Below are 17472 nucleotides of genomic sequence, written 5' to 3' on the forward strand. Positions count from 1 at the left end.
AACTTGACATTTTGTTTTTATGATACCATAATTCTATTAACATTATACACAGGAACAAACAATGCTAAAGGTCATTTCAGATTGTTGGCTGCTTAAAAAGTCAGACTCCAAGGAACCACTGTGAGTTGAATGCTTTGTTTTTTTTCCGTCTCCATTTTCAAACCAATCATCAGTGAAAAACCAACCAACCAATAAAGCCAACAGACTGAACCCTGAAAGCACTTGCTTTTGTGTCCACATATTTACAAAACCCCAGCATTTTTTAGTGTGCACCAGCTCAGAAATCCCTTGAGACACAGATTTCCCTGCCAGACTCCCTCCATAATTGGCATGTCCTGCTCTACACCCTCCATCAGCTGGCCCTCAGCTCCGGCAGCAGCTTGGCACAGGCCTCGACCACCTACAGCGTCTCATCATTACACAAGATTAAACCTAGCCCTGCAAATAATACACTGAATGCAATGATATCCCTCCCCCCCCCCCCCACCCCCCGAGAGGCTGCGAGAAGTGAGTAGTGGGAGGCAGAATGAGGTCCGGCTTGCTACGTCCAGCGCCAAAAGTGGTTTTCTTTGTGTTAATGTGAGTTCTGGCTGCACTCCGTTTTTGCATTACGCAGCTCAGTGGTAATTACCTGTGCTCCCAAGGATTTCAGTGCACGCTGCTAATCCGTCAATGGATAATTTCCTGACCACAATAGGGAAAATAATGAATTGAATTATGTGAAATAGCCGGATCACTCAGCCAATCGCTCCCCTTTTTTGTCTCTGCCCAGATTTGAGTGGTTTAAAGACCTGGACCTGAAGTGGTACGGCCTCCCGGCGGTTTCCAACATGCTGCTGGAGATCGGCGGTCTGGAGTTCACATGCTGCCCCTTCAGCGGCTGGTACATGGGCACAGAGATCGGCGTGAGGGACTTCTGTGACAGCTCTCGCTACAACATTCTGGAGGTAGTGTGTTGTGCCAAACAGCCATGTTTCATCGGCGGTCGATAGCTAGTAAAGAATTATAGGCACAGTCAGACTGAAGTTGTGTGTTGTGTCACTAAACTGTCCAATCAGAGTCTTCTTCTAATTGTGCACTCAAAGGAGAAAGCTGATCAGGAAATAAAACCTCTGTCTTCAAGAGTTACTTTCTCCAGTCAGAATGAAAACTTGAACAGAAAAATGACTAAATCTCTATTTTATTTTAGTGCAAGCAATTCATAACACTGATACTCAGTCAAGGGGGTTTCCAATCTGACAATGCCATTTCAAACAAGAAACGTCTGGCAACTTCCCTAAGGTGTTTTTATTTTTGCACTATGTTCAGTTTGAACATGGAAAAGTCACATTATTGCCCAACAATGCAGCTGCGTCACAAACCTAAATGTTAATGTAGTTACAGTAAATGATTTTTCTATTTTAGTTACAAATCAAGTTACAAATTGTGAGCATCAAAAGTGAAATTTTAGATTTTTTTTTTTTTTTCTGTTTTACATAGGAAGTCGCAAACAAAATGGCCTTAGACACCAGGAAGACATCCTCCCTTTGGAAAGACCAAGCGCTCGTGGAGGTCAACATTGCTGTACTTTACAGTTTCCAGGTGAGCACAGTTCAAGAATCTGAAAACAGAACATTTTCAGAAAAGTGGCGCAAATGTCGGACTTTGCTGCTTGCTGAATGTGGCCTGCTTCTTACTTTCAGTCATGCAAGGTGACCATAGTGGACCATCACTCAGCGACAGAGTCCTTCATGAAGCACATGGAGAATGAGTTTCGGGTCCGAGGCGGCTGCCCCGGTGACTGGGTGTGGATTGTGCCTCCAATGTCGGGAAGCGTTACGCCAGTTTTTCACCAAGAAATGCTCAACTACAGACTCACCCCATCATTTGAGTACCAGGTAAGAGAAATTATTGGAAAAAAAAAAGATATTTTTCGAGTGTTTGCACACACAATCCTCTTCTCCAAAACTAAAGGAAACATTTGAGCTGATGTTAATCTCCATCCATCGTCTATACCATGTAATCCTGTGCAGGGTCGTAGGGAGCTGGAGTCAATCCCAGCTTACTAATCATCATGAGTACAGGTCAATGTGTTCATCAGTCCACTGATTTGGTTCAAATGATGTTGAATGGTATAACCAAAATGAGTTAGACGCCCCTATCTCAGAGGGAAAAGTATAATTTTTAAGTTTTATCTTTGTATTAAAATTACACCTCAATCCTTTTTCCACATTGAAAAGTCTGATCCGTGGAACACCCATGTGTGGAAAGGAGTCAACGGGACACCCACAAAGAAGAGAGCCATCGGATTCAAGAAGCTTGCCAAGTAAGTGTTTTCATTCAGTGATTTGTTTTCTCTTTATAACTGTAGGCTTGGTTTTGAACTGTGACCACCGGTAATGTCAAAGAGAAGAACCAACTACTGGTGTTTGTTGAATTAGTGCCATCGCCTTCCTGGCTAAAGTTAGACACATGCGAAGGAAGCACTAGAATTTATTCAATCAACCCCTCGGGGTGTAATCACAGGTTCGTTAGTGTTTTGTTTGTGCATGGACGTACTTACCACACGTGCATGCTTCTATTAATATAATTGCCCCCGAGGATATGACAAGCCAGGTAATCACAATTGTCATCCATCCGTGGCTGCCTGTTCCAGTGTGAAACTCTACCTTACATGACGAACTATAGCCGCTTGCAAACACATATTGTATCAAACTGATTGCCAAACTGGGTGCCAAGGAACCCCCTTGGGAGGGTCATTGGACATTAAAGAGGGGTTAGATCTCTTAAACTGCCGATTTTGGAGGTTCTACTGGCTTCGTGGTTACAATGGTTGGGAAGCATAGTTTTATCAGACACCGTTATCAGCTCAATAACTTGCATGGTTCTGTATTTTATCCTCACTGTCTCTCTCTCTCTCTCTCTCTCTCTCTCTCTCTCTCTCTCTCTCTCTCTCTCTCTCTCTCTCGCTCACTTTCTGCACTTCTTGTAGGGCTGTGAAGTTTTCAGCGAAGCTCATGGGCCAAGCCATGGCCAAGAGGGTTAAAGCCACCATACTGTTTGCCACAGAAACGGGCAAATCTCAAGATTACGCTAAAACACTCTGTGAAATCTTCAAGCACGCCTTTGACCCAAAGGTAAACTTTCTTCCACCTTGCATCATCATTTCCAGAACTTGAGCTCCAACGTGTGTGCCACTGCACTGATGTTTAATGGGAAAGAAAAGAATTCAGAGGCACTCTACTTCCGCCAGCCCCGATCCGCCGGCTGACGAAGGCGAGCAGATGCCAGCTGAGTACAGACGGCGTAAGGGTTGAAGTTGCGTCTTTTGTCACATTTCCCTCTTCTTTCATGCAGTAAAACGCCTCGGGTCGGAGGCGAGATTTAACCATCGAAGCGTTGAACAACGCAGTAGTTTTAAGACAAGATCCTGAAGCACCTCTGGCTCTGGAAAATCTGTTCACAAAAAAGCAAATGACGCCGCTCTCTCTCAGTCATACGCTGTGTGCTTTCCCTCCAGGTCACATCTTATTTTCCTCCTTCCTGTCGTCCCAGTGTGATCAATCACACAAGAAGAGATTGGAGCATCCAAGTGTGTGAATGTGTGTGTTGCTGAGAGTGGGTGTGTGCAGATGGATCACAGGGCAGATGCGAGGCGCCTGGGGCAAGTCTTGGTTGTGCGGGACTAAAGCCTGTTTTCTCTTCACGCCTTCAGTTGTGTGTGTGTCACTGTGTGCATGTATGTATATATGCTGAGAGCCAAGCGCGGCCCGTGGCAGACAAACACCATCACGCTGAGTGGTATGCATCATGGCTGCTCGTTGTGTGGCGGCAGCATATTATCATCTCGTTAGAGGCGAGGACAGAGTGGTCATTACAACCTCCTCTTCTGCCAACGGCTGCGTGTTCTGCCTTAATTTACACGCTCGACTCATCTGTCGTTTGGAGTGTGTGGCAAGGAGACATGAGCGAGATAAAGACCATGCAAGTGGCCAAAATTCCCTCAACATAATGCTTTCATTTTTTTCTCTTTCTCATTGAATTTTTTCCAGGTCATGGGCATGGATGAATACGATGTGGTGGATCTGGAGCACGAGACGCTGGTTTTAGTGGTAACCAGCACATTTGGCAACGGCGACCCACCTGAAAATGGAGAGGTATATCTGTCATGTTTAACGCCCACAGGTAATGCAGCGCAGCATAGATTACCCGCTAATCTCTTATCCTTTTTTCTGCTGATTTAGAAATTTGGAGCTGCCTTAATGGAGATGCGTCACCCAACATCCAACACAGAGGACAGGAAGTAAGTTTAATCCTGCTTTTCTGTACTTGTATATGTGGAAAATCAAAGTACAACTTGTCTACTATGCAGGTGAAGCAAACATCTTTCAGAGAATATTTACTGCTTGATTATGCATGTTCTAAGTTTTTGTCCAATATTTTGATCATGTGTGTATCCTCCCCACCAGGAGCTACAAGGTCCGTTTCAACAGCGTTTCTTCATACTCTGACACCCGCAAGTCCTCCAGCGACGAACCAGAGACAAGAATTAACTTTGAGAGCACCGGACCTCTTGCTAATGTCAGGTAACAAGCCCAGATTAAATCAAACTAGGGAGGAAGTACTGATCGTCATCAGACTGCTCTCCGAAGTTGAGGTTAAATCGAGGTAGCAGGTTATTAATAAAGATCATAAGACAATTTTCAATCTGTACTTCAGACAGAGCTGATATTGAGCTGTGCTCACTGAAATTCTAAAGGATTTTGTCACAATAAGCCACTATCATGTTCTATTATTTCATGTTATTCACTTGAACTTTATTCTTTTCATTTATCATGTTAACAAGATTGTAGATTAATGCATTATCACACAGAAACGTATTCATTGCATTCCCATCTGTTGTTTCCTGTACTGCCATATGGAATGAATAATGAATAATGACTAATGAACACAACTATCATGAACTGCATGAATTCCAAAGCTGGAGAGAGACGGTCTTTCAGTTCATATCGCGGTGTGAACGGAGCAGGATTACTGTCTGACTTTGAGCTGCGTTCTGACAGTCACCTCATGAATGGGAATCTGGATTCCGGGAAAATTCAGAGTCACGATGGATCGCAGAAAGAAGCTAAATCGATCAGTCCCTGCGAAAATGATCAGAAGATCAATTTGAGGTTGTAAAAACAGGTTCTTCCATCACGGCCTCACCTGGAAACTTGATGCTTTTGACTCTTTCTCTCTCTCTCTCTTTCACATTGGTGGATCATACACCAGGGCCTCTCCTTCACTCAACAACCACCTCTCTGTTTGTTCTCTTATGTTTTGGGAAGGTCGTTGAGCACATTTTTTAACATTTCAGTTGTTTACCTTTTGATGCATTTGCAGTGGTTCAGTAAATTCTCCGAACAACCAACTATTTCTTGCAACACTCTCCACAAGAGTGGCAGAACTGCCCCAAACCTCAATTTGAAAAGTGATCTACCCCCCATTTGCATCAATGTAAACTTAAGACGGACTGATTCGTCTGTGAATTACCTGTTTCCACCTGTTTGGTGCCTTTTTAAAAGACATGTTTCTAACGTGGGCTCCGTGGCGGTGTTTGGGGACTGCGTGTGTTTGGATTGTTGTTCTACCTGCCTCGCTACCCTCCTCACGTGTGTTTGTGTGTGCCTGTCACTGTTTAGATTCTCAGTGTTTGGCCTTGGCTCCAGGGCCTACCCACACTTCTGCGCCTTTGCCCACGCCGTGGACACGCTGCTCGAAGAGCTCGGGGGTGAGCGCATCCTACGCATGGGAGAAGGAGATGAGCTGTGTGGCCAGGAGGAGTCGTTCAGAACATGGGCCAAGAAAGTTTTTAAGGTTGGTTTCTCGGGTTAAGACCCTTTGGACTCGGTTAAGTGTGATGAGAAAACAGAGGGAAAAAACAGTTTGTTTGTTTGTTTTTTCCTGTCTTTTGGTGTTAATCAAAGTTCTGTTTTGATACTGTTGTTAAAACCAGCTGTCCGTGCGACCGCAGTGAATGAAGTATAAAAGTCATTCTCCTGTGAAGGAACCACAGTGTAGCGGATCATTCATACATAACCTTGGTGCTTTCAGTTACATCCACAGTCCTGGAGGTCATTGTTACAAATGCATCAATAAGAGCTGAGCAGTTGGTTTGAAAGGTTACTCCGTACAAAGGCTTAACTGTTTGCTTTGACTGGATTGTTACTTGTCAAGGCCGCCTGTGACGTGTTCTGTGTTGGCGATGATGTGAACATCGAGAAGGCCCACGACTCCCTGATCAGCAACGACCGCAGCTGGAAGAAGAGCAAGTTCCGCCTGACCTATACGGCCGAGGCCCCGGCGCTCACAGAAGGTTGGTAGTCCTGTGGGAAACCTGTTATGAACTGCTGCTGGTGTATCGATATTGAAGGGACAGAAGACTAATAAGCACTTCTGAACTAAATAACTGTGATTTATTTGTGGAGGATCTCAACCAAGACGTCACCTTCACCTGAAAAGAGTGGCTCTGCTGCAGAAGGAAAAAATTAAACCTTCTGCATCAGTTAGAAATTGTGGAAAAGGGTTCTGAGTTGTTGTTGTTTTGTTCTGGTATCTGCATAGATTAACTTGAAAATTGCTGTTATTCAGTGTAGAATGAAGTCAGTGAGTGGGGTTTCAACCTGCTTTGATAAACCACACAGAAAGTATGAAAACTGTGAGCTGATTTGGCAGATTCTTCCACACGCTCTGCTGCTTTTCCCACAAATGCATGTTTCAAATGTGTGTACATTTAAAAGAGATATAATCAAGCCTTCCAAAAGCAGAAGAGCAATCTTCTAGTTGGTTTTATACCAGCCTAAAACACTGAGATAGTGACGTTGATGTGTTATTTCATATGTGCATAATAAACAGCATGTGCAGTGTAGATATTCTTCACAAAAATACTCTATATTCAATGTTTCTCCAGCCTCAAAACAAAAAACAAAAAGAAATATTATGATTTTCTTCTGAGTTGAATTCAGCTCTTTCATTGAATTTCACTCTTTACTTACTGTTCTAAAACAGGAGTAGTAATGCTGTAGCTGCAACTTCTGTAGAGAAATCACATAATTGCTTTTTTTTGGTTTGAGCAGACTTATTTATAAATGCTGTAAGTATATACATCCATGTTCTGTCTGCTTTTAGCTTTATACAAGATTCACAAGAAGAAAGTTTATGGTGCGAAGATGCTTGAATCTCAAAATCTGCAATCTCCCAAGTCCAAGTGAGTATGTTAAAACATCAACCATGTGAAACAGAGGTTAGTTCCATACATGTGTACTTTTTGTTCCGCTTGATATTGTTTCTTTTCATGCCTCTCATATTCAACTTGTTGATTCTGTTTGCAGCGGAGAGTGAATGAACTGGAACATGCTGAAGATGTCACGGCGCCGTTTCCTAAATCTCTGATCTCTTTCCGCAGTCGCTCCACTATATTCGTGCGGCTCCACTCGAACAACCACGACAGCCTGAGCTACAAGCCCGGCGACCATCTGGGCATCTTCCCTGGCAACCACGAGGACCTGGTGACGGCTCTCATAGACAAACTGGAGGACAGTCCGCCCGTCAATCAAATCGTCAAAGTGGAATTCCTGGAGGAGAGGAACACGGCCCTAGGTGGGTGATGCTATCGGCGACGTCACGCTACTTAACGCATGCGGTGGGCGTGCAGGCAGGAAGGTCGCGCTCTGAAAACGCAGACAGGACGTCAAACTGGAAACGAGAATGAGAAGCAGTCTCTCTCTCTCTCTCTCTGTCTCTCTCTCTCTCTCTCGCCTCAGCAGGCACTGCAGAGTCACACTTCAGCAAGGTATCTGTGCCCAGAAATTTTCCTGTGAAGCCGCATATTGGCAAACAGTTGTGGTGACACTGAGTGACTTAACTGTGATTTTCACTGTGACTGTGAAACAAGGTGTTTCTTAAACACAGTATGTGCACTCAATCAAAATGTACCTTGACAAATTAAGCCATTATATATAGTTGTTTGCTGAACACCTTATCTTCCTCTGACAAACACTTAGCAATCTTACTAAATAGGACTCCTGAAGGAAAACATAAATCATTCTTTATGAACTGACATACTGTGTCATCTCACGAACCTTACTGCTTACACTGAAGTGAATAAAAATGGTTGAAAACTCCTTGAGAAAGAAAACAGTTTAGAAATGGGAGCACTGATGAAATACGTGTTTGAAATTCTAAAAAAAAAAAATAATAGTTTGGACTAAAAATAGCAGCTACATTTTGCAGTTTGAAAACATTGTGTTGCATGTTTTAGCAATGAGATGGGTGCAGACCACACTGTTAAAATATATGTAAGGAAATGGTAAGCAAACCCTGATTAAAAAGCACAAAGATAAAGTATTTGTTCTGCCAACATCAGAAGTTAACATGTCTAGTTTCTGTATGCAGGAGCTAAGCTTTATTTTTGGGTTCAAACCAGAAAATAAGACTTGTCCCACCTGTTCTTTACCTTTAGCAAAATAATTATACAGTTAAATTCCAGTTTTATAGTTGAAATATAATTCCTCTGACTTAAATGGTACTTTGATAACAGAATCACTATGTGACAGCAGCACCACCTCTTCTCACCATCCTCACTGTTACACATGGCAATTTGTTTCTTGATCTTACTTGCTGATCTCCTCAGAAGCAGTGTCAGACTCATGTTTGCATGATAATTTTTTCAAGTGGAAATGCTTCTGTTGTGTTTTAAGGTGTCTGTTTACATGACAGTGGTGCTCAGAGCCCTGAAAACACAGTCGGCTCTCAAGGTGGAACTTTATGAATAGTTGATGGTACTGTGATGGTCAAACATTTATATCAGACTGAATTGTAATTTAGCCACTCTGAATCACACATAGAATCATCGTTGTAATTGGGAGAAGAAGAAGAAAAAAACAATAGAGCTCATGTTGAACATGACAGGCCCAAAGCCAAAAACCTCACTTGTGACTTTTGCCAGAATTAAACCTCAGTCTTGCTGAATCCACATTTAGCGAAAATGATCCACAGTGGCAACTGAAATACACAAATGCCGTTCAGTATGTGTCATTTTAGGCTTTATTATGCAAAAGGCACATCTGACTGTTGCCTAATGACCAATCAGATCAATAAGACATCTGATGTGACGTTTGCTTCAACTTAGAAATCAACTGAAACACTGAATGACCCAACTTTTGCTGTAAAGAAATTGGCCATAATAACACATCTAAATGTGGTTCTTCTCAGTCTCCTCACAGGTGTGATATTTCTGAGGTTCATCCTTGGAAAAGTTATTAAAACCTGTATAAGGCTTCTTTCTATTGGGTGTGTTTGGGTAAGCCTTCCACCTCACCGTTGTTTGGCTGTTTTCCAAACCTGGAACAATTTACTCCTGCGACAACTTAATGTAGCATATGCAGCGTGCTGCATTTGTGACGTTGGGGTAATTTGTAAGCTTAGGTTTTTTATTGAACTTTGTTTTCCTCCAATGTTACCTGTTGTCAGTTGAACTAACGCGGCCGGAACTGTTCTCTTGTCTGCAGGTGTGATCAGTAACTGGACCAGTGAGACTCGTATCCCTCCCTGCACCATTTACCAGGCTTTCCAGTATTTCTTGGACATCACCACGCCACCCAGCCCAGTGCTGCTGCAGCAATTTGCTGCTCTGGCAACCAACGAACAACAGAAGAAGAAGCTGGAGGTCCTCAGTAAGGTAAATTCAATCAGTATTTTAGTGCTCCCATCAAAACGGACCTTCACAAATATTGATCTGCTGCTGTTATGTATGCTCAGTCTACCTTTTGGCCTAACATATAAGGGATTGCAGACTTTTTTTTTCCATCAGCCTCTTCTATAAAAAGTTATCATGCGTTTATTTCTCAATATAGCAAAATATAGGAGACAGTTCTGTGTCTAAAAAGTCGATGTGATGCACTTTGCACTGATGGAAATACGTACAGTAGGAGTTAGCTGGCGCCAAATTAAAGCCGCTGATCGTTCTAACCCAGAGCCATCCCCCCTCACAGTGCCTCCCACAATTCACTCTCCATTTTTGTCAATGTGTGGAAAAGGCTGGATGAGGCCAAGCAGTGACTCATCTGCTCATACACAGCATCATTGTCACAGAAGCAAAAAGGGAAGATGGAGAGCTCCTGAATAAAGAAAAGGAAACAGGACAGTGGAATCAGCACTGCACATCAGTTTATTTTTATAGGAGTTGAATCTCCGGATCTTTCCAGGACAGATGCAGGATCTTTTTCTTCTCTTCTCATTCTCATGCTGAGCTTCAGAATACATTTAAATCCTCTTGTCAGTCTCACAATTGTTTTCATGTTTTCGAAAACTTGCAAAAAATTAATCGAAACTGCAAAATCTATGACTTCAGACACGTGTCAAGTCCCACACTGCCATCTGTTCATCAAGGTTGAAAAGCGAAGGCCACGAACGAGTTTTGATGTTAACATTTAGCTAATTGCGCGTGAGGTGCTTCACACTGCGCTCCGGGCTGCGAGCGGAGACCGCACCAGGCTGCGTGGCTCATTAGCAGCTTGAGAACAAAGCAGGACTTGGGAGCATATCAAAGTTTCTTAGCCTGGTGGCAGCGCTCTAAATTCATCGCATCCAAATGTCAGCGATGACACACGAAAACAGTTGGGCAGTGAACGGCTCGGCTTGTGTCTGCCTCCTGCTCTCGAGTAGGGAGCATTTACAGGTCTAAAAGAGGAAACGCTTCCCCGTCTTTTCCGTTTATGTGGAGCTTAAACTTGCTTGATTAGGACGACAAATGAACAAATAAGCGCATTATGATTACAAACAAGAAATCGAAGAGATTTATTCTTTTTCTGTTCTTCTGTACAAAATTCACCCAAAAATATTTCCACAAAGGCTGAAGCAGAGAATTCCCCCCCCCCCCCTTTTTTCTAAATAAAGGTATGCAACTTCCTACTCAGACAAGCAGATTGCAGACTTTTGCACTTCTTTTTTTTTGCAGTTAATCAACAGTTTGATTTACACTGAACAAACCTGTTGAAGACAACATTTAAATGAGGGTTTTTACATGTTAGCACATTTATGTCCGTCATGCCAAGGATCATGATATCAAGAAAATTAAAGCGATACTTCAGCATTTTGGCAAATTGGCCCATTTAGCGCAATTCCTTAGTCATTTTGAACAGCATACTTACTTTTTTTGTGAGGGCGAGTTATTGTTTATTCTGTGGTGAGTCGGGGAAGGTTTTCGGGATGGACACAATGGAGGTGAACGGTATTTTTGTTCCCCCTCGTCAAACTCATCAAATACACAATCCAACAACCCCAAAACACTTTGGTGGACACGTTATAATCCGCACATTCACTACGCTGTGAAATATTAATGCAAAATTACCAGATTGAGTTGTTTATGCGAAGATTTCTAAGACGGAACTACTTACTAAATATGGGCGTAGTGATTTCAAAAGAAAAAGGAGTTCCCAGTATTTGCTTCAGTGTCGTAATGCTACAATATTATTTGTTGGTGTTCCACAGCGTAGTGAATGTGCAGATTATAATTTGCCCACCAAAGTGTTTTGGGGTTTTTGGATTTTGTATTTGATGAGTTTGACAAGAGGGAACAAAAATACCATCCAATTCCATTGTGTCCGTCCCGAAAACCTTCCCCGACTCACCTCTGAATATAACAACAGCTCGCCCTCACAAAAAAAAGTAAGTATGCTGTTCGAAATGACTAAGGAATAGAGCTAAATGGGCCAATTTGCCAAAATGTTAAGTATCGCTTTAAAAATGGCCAAAGAAATGCTGCTTGATGTTCATGTATTCGTCATTACGGTGTCTTCCAAGGACTTTCTCAGTACGAAAAAAAAAGATTTGGTATATTCAAACATTTAAAATATGCACAAAACACACATCAGTATTAAACAACAGAAAGCTGGTGAATGTTGACGGTGTCTTGGAAATAGATACCAAAGCATTCATTCTTTAAATATTTTTTGATAAATGCATGGAAAAGCAATCTAAATAAGTCCAAGCTGTCTAAACTTAAGCAGGTAGGTCTTATTATTCACGTTCTTTTCACTGGAGATCCTGCTGTTTAAGTAACCCTGGAGGTCAGAACGTCATACTTTTGTTTACAACAGCAACATTGTCTAAAAATGGGAAATGGATTTCAACTTCCTCAGCACTGATTCATCAGTCGTCCAGTACTTTCACCCATTCACACGTCTTAATGGTAGAAAATTTGACTAAACAAATCATCCTGTAAAGCCGGTATTGGAAGAACAGCAGCTGGTGTTGATGGCAGATATTCTGATCTAACGGTTAAAAGGTGTAACCCAACACTTTTATCCATTATTATGTATCTCTGAAAACTAAAATCTAATTTTTACAGGTACAGCATCTATCCATCCATGTTTTATGTCGTTACATCCAGCTTGATTTGTTTGAAATTCTCACTTTGAGGAGAGACTGGAGATTACAACATTTCACGCATTGTGTATTATTTTGAGTTGGATGATTATGGCATCCAGTTATTATATAAAAGTCTGAAAGGACAAGTAGTTTATATTGTCATGATTTTTTAAGATTAAAAACAATAAAACAGAAAGGGTTTGAATTTTTCAGTTTCAAGACATTTATTGAAAATCAACGGTTTGATTAAAACTTTTGGGAAACTGCTTTTCTCAGTCTAACTTTTGAGATACACCTGAAGTGTTTACAGTTTGTTTATAACGTCCTCCTCCTTTTTTTCCCCCTTTGTGTCCTTCCTTCTCTACACCCCAGGGCTTGCAGGAGTACGAGGAGTGGAAGTGGTACAACAACCCCACGCTGGTGGAGGTGCTGGAGGAGTTCCCCTCCATCCAGATGCCCTCCACCCTGCTGCTCACCCAGCTGCCCCTGCTGCAGCCGCGCTACTACTCTATCAGCTCCTCTCCAGACGTGCACCCAGGGGAGATCCACCTCACGGTGGCTGTGGTCTCCTACCGCGCCAGAGGTAAGAGCTCCTGAAACACAAGAAAAACCATCAAATATGAATTTTACTAGAAATATACTAGAAACAGCCATATCATCCCAACCATGGTGATACATGTTGCTAATTTCTCAATATTTCATTACAACTGAATATCACATTTTTAGGATTAATGAAAGTAGCAATCAATAATAAGCATATATTGCATGCATTTTTGTACTTATGTACATTTCATATCAAAATAAAAAACAGCCTTTCAAGGCTGCTGGAGAGACTCAGAAAGTCAAATGAGTCAGCCTCTGTGAAAACCCTCCGATAGCACGGAGAAAATGGATTGGAAGTTATCTTGGAGAAGCAGTCTGCTTTACGGAGCAGCCAGACCAAAAGTGTAATTACAAGAAACAGATTTACAAAGACCTCAGGAACATCCTGCATCGGTACAGATTCTATTTAGAGATATGAGCAACGGCATAAATGAAACAAAACGGTGTCTGACTGTAAACAAAGAGCATCCAGGTTTCGTTATTAGTTTTAATGCACTGTCTATCAAGACTCCCTATCCCTACCCTCTTGTATTCAGCATACATAACCTCAGTGTGTTCGGCGGTGGGTGAGCGTTACCACAGCTGCTCACAGCGGTTTCTTCCATCATGTGAGGTGTGCTTGTGTGAGCATATGACTATGATTGAATAAGCAACAGCTGAATCACTGTAATTTCCCTTAAGAGAGAAAGAGAAGTGGCCCTCGCCATGCAAACATGTTATGGCCACTCTTCCCCCTGTTAGCCTGCTCACTTAAAAGGAGTCGGAGGCAGAGGGGAAAGGGAAAAATAAAAAGGTAAAGTGCTTGCTTTGGTAATTACACCTTTCAGACGGCGCGGGCCCCATCCACCATGGAGTGTGTTCATCGTGGCTCAACAGGATCGAGAAGGGGGAGATGGTGCCGTGCTTTGTCCGAGGGTAAATATCTTTTCCAGGGAACTTCTAATTTTTAAAAAGTAAAAATGTCTTGTTTAAGAAAAAAAAAAAAACTGATTAATGTCTTTGCCAAAGCTTCAATGTGAAGATCACAACCACTCTTTAGTTTAAGTCACAAGGATTATGAATGCATGTGTTCAAATGTCCAAAGGTCAAAAGCCTTGTAATCATCACCTTGTATCCTGTTTGTTTAATGTTTGCAAAATCCGATGTGTAGAAATAATAATTCATCATTTCACTGGAAGTTGGCCAGTGTGTTAGTTTACTCTAAATAAACAAGATAAATGTGTTAATTAGTGAGCTTTAGTGGTGCTTGTAGGCGGTTTTCATTACCAGTAGACAGAGCCAGAAGAGCCGTTTCCAGGTTTCGTGTGAAGTGAACCGTTTTCTGGCAGTAAATTCCCTTTTAGTATCGCCCATTAGCTGTAACGTTATGACCATCTGCCTGACATTGTGTAGGTTCTGTCTTCGCCTCCAAACAGACATCTGAAGGGTTCCTGCTGGAGCAGGCTGAGTGATTATTATCGGCAGATTCTTTTTCAGTCGTGGAAGTTGTGAACTGGTGCCTCAGTGGGTCAGACTGTTTTATCAGGCTGTAATCTGGAGAAGTCAAAGGTCAACATCTTGAACTTGTTTCTCAGGCCATTTTTAACCAGTTTACTGTGTGGATGAGTACATGTTCTTTGAAAAGAATCCAGCTTTTGGACTTGTACAAGATCAATATTTAAGACGGCGATCTCACTGCTTCTGCTGAGAGATGCAACTTTACATTTGCATGAATGTTCTACAATGATGAGGCCACCATGAGTTTGGAAAAAAAAAAAAGGAATCTGTTGTTACATTGATGTATTTAATTTGTTCATGCCAAAACAAATATGACATTTTCACACAGATGGTGTGGGCCTTATAAAATCTGACCTTGGGCCGTGATTGGCCGCGATGGCTGCACTTTGAACACGCCTTCTGTAGAGCGATCTGCTGCCAGCCTTTTTTTTTTCCCCCTAGATACATACACAGCTGCTCATCAACATGATTTAACAAACATCCAACCAGGCTTCATCCATTGGTCTGTGGTCCAGGTGGTGGCAGCAGCGCTTTTGGAGTCGCATTGGGTTTTCTGACGCAACCAGAAAAACAAAATTCCATGTTGTAAATAATTACATTGGACAGGCTTCACTAGATTTGGCTGCTCATGAGCCAGTCGTGTTACTTGGACCACTTTTTGTTCTTACTTTTTAGTGTTGTGGCTGATTACTGCGCAGTCCTGAGAGTGGGATAAGCTCTTTTCATCTAAGTTTTGGCAAAAAAAAAAAAAATGATTTCACAAAGTTTATTATATTTTAACTTTTGTTTTTTGTTTTTTAATTTCTGTCTTTTGCATTATATTAGTGCCCCGTCATTCCAGCTTCCGACAGACAACCAAGCACCTTGTATCCTGGTGGGTCCAGGAACAGGCATCGCCCCATTCAGAAGCTTTTGGCAGAAGAGACTTTTTGACCTTGAGCACAATGGTTGGGCATATTTTCTTTCTTATTCTTCATTCGATTAATTGATAATTTACTACACTGAGATAGGCTTTGAGCTGTTTTTACCAGGTTGTGCACGTATCTGAAGATAGAATCTGTCATTATGCAGACATAGATGTATTTTTCCTGCTGTTGAAACTGAATTCAGTCATTTGCATCTCTGAGTAATCGTGAAAATTAGACTAAATACATCAAAGATGAATTTAAAGCACACAATATCACACTATAACTTCATCTAACTGTTATCTTCAAGGGATTGAATCCTGCCCCATGATCCTGGTGTTTGGCTGTCGGCAGTCTGAGATGGACCACATTTACAAGGAGGAGACCATCCAGGCCAAGAACAAAGGGGTGTTTAAGGAGCTGTACACGGCCTATTCCCGAGAACCCGGCAAACCAAAGGTGCGAGCGCTAAACTCTGCATAACCCTGGATGAGTCAGCCTGTCACAACTCTCTCTTGACCCGCTGTGTGGGTTGGAAATAAATTCAGAGTAGAGAAACTGCAGCTGTTCTATTCTGACAAAGCGTCCCTTCAGCTGGTATTGTATGTTTCCATCATAGTCCTTCAGCTCCGTTTTTTTACATTCCTACCATGTTTATTTTTCCCACTTATGTTGCCATCCTGAATGAGTCGGGTTTTGTTTACTACAGACGATGTTCCAAGGTTTAGATTAGAAAAATTCAAACGCTGATAAAACAGACGACATAGAGCAAATCAGTTCAAGGGCCTGAACTGCACTCAGACTGCTTTAACCCGTACATCCAATTACCATGGACTTACACAGATTTCTGTCATGCTTGCACACACTTTGCTAAAAACATAATATGAGCGATGAATGGACACAGAAAGTTTCACATTTTGATTTATTGGGCCACTGGATGTTTTTCAATTTCAACTGAGGCCATCTTAAAAGAGCAGTGGCCTGAAGGAAATGCTTTGCATCACACTCTTGTTTTGGACAAAACTGTGTTGACAGAAAATGGTTTAATGGAGTGTTTTTCGCCATTTGCTGACACCCTCATTTTAGTTCAACACTATCTGAGAGCCTGAAATCATGAACAATAAATCTAGTTTTGGGTCAATGTCAGTTTTATCCGGATTATGTTTAATGCACTATTTGTTCTTGTCGAAAGGTGTTGCACTCTTTGCATGCGCAGCCTTTCATGAACAAGTGAACTCAGTCTCATCCTCACACTCAATTTCTATGATGATGCATAATCATCTCATTCACTTGTGCTTAAATGATAAATGGACTTCACTGCTATTATGGATTTTCTACAGTTCAGCAGTCTCAAAGCACTTTGCGCTGTTAGTCACATTCAACCATTCACACACACCAATCATTATGGGTGTTATTTGAGGCTGTTTAGGGAGCTATGTGGGGATCAGTGTGTTGCTCAACGACACTTAGACCAGTAGTGTCAAACACATTTCAGCTGTGGATCAATATATGGCCTAATTTCATCTTGAGTGGGCCGGATCGCAAAAATAGTGTCACATAGTGTCTGGAGCCTCTCGTGAGCCGGTTTTGATACATGTTTTGCCACTTAGACATACAAACAGTTAAAGATGGAGATAATAAATGATCGATAACTCACTACTACTCTATATAGTTTTGAAATGATCCAAAGAAGTTGTTCCAGTCATAATGTGCTATAGACAGTTGTAATTAAATGACTGGCACAAACTTGAACTCTCTCTTCTTTTGTTTTTTTTTTTTTTTAGCATATCTGAGGATCCTGCTGCCTCAGTTTGTGCCACATTGTTTCTTTTCCTACTTTCCTCACGCTTGACTTACTTCATGCTCGCTCGTTCATCCCCAGAAATACGTACAAGATGTTCTACGCGAGCATCTGTCAGAGAAGGTGTACCAGTGCCTGAGGGAGGAGCGCGGACACATCTACGTGTGCGGGGACGTCACAATGGCCGGAGACGTTTTCAAGACCGTCCAGCAAATCATCAAGCAGCAGGGCAACATGAGTCTGGAGGATTCCGGCTTTTTCATCAGCAAGCTGCGG

At 42.0% G+C, this 17472-nt stretch overlaps 1 protein-coding gene across 1 annotated transcript in view; it reads left to right on the top strand.

The window, feature by feature from the left end:
- Nucleotides 1-17472, top strand: part of nos1 (nitric oxide synthase 1 (neuronal)) — a 45732-nt gene that overhangs the window by 24876 nt on the left and 3384 nt on the right. Inside the window, exons 10-27 of the mRNA XM_030104310.1 lie at nt 773-947; nt 1480-1581; nt 1683-1877; nt 2220-2305; nt 2972-3116; nt 4032-4136; nt 4224-4282; nt 4449-4565; nt 5664-5838; nt 6199-6337; nt 7150-7228; nt 7427-7620; nt 9531-9700; nt 12763-12973; nt 13821-13908; nt 15316-15437; nt 15706-15854; nt 17278-17472. Of these exons, the coding sequence (XP_029960170.1) occupies nt 773-947; nt 1480-1581; nt 1683-1877; nt 2220-2305; nt 2972-3116; nt 4032-4136; nt 4224-4282; nt 4449-4565; nt 5664-5838; nt 6199-6337; nt 7150-7228; nt 7427-7620; nt 9531-9700; nt 12763-12973; nt 13821-13908; nt 15316-15437; nt 15706-15854; nt 17278-17472 (2506 nt within the window). The remainder of the gene's footprint in view (nt 1-772; nt 948-1479; nt 1582-1682; nt 1878-2219; nt 2306-2971; nt 3117-4031; nt 4137-4223; nt 4283-4448; nt 4566-5663; nt 5839-6198; nt 6338-7149; nt 7229-7426; nt 7621-9530; nt 9701-12762; nt 12974-13820; nt 13909-15315; nt 15438-15705; nt 15855-17277) is intronic.

This window comes from Salarias fasciatus, chromosome 12 (assembly GCF_902148845.1).
Source record: "Salarias fasciatus chromosome 12, fSalaFa1.1, whole genome shotgun sequence".
In the NCBI taxonomy this organism is placed as follows: domain Eukaryota; kingdom Metazoa; phylum Chordata; class Actinopteri; order Blenniiformes; family Blenniidae; genus Salarias; species Salarias fasciatus.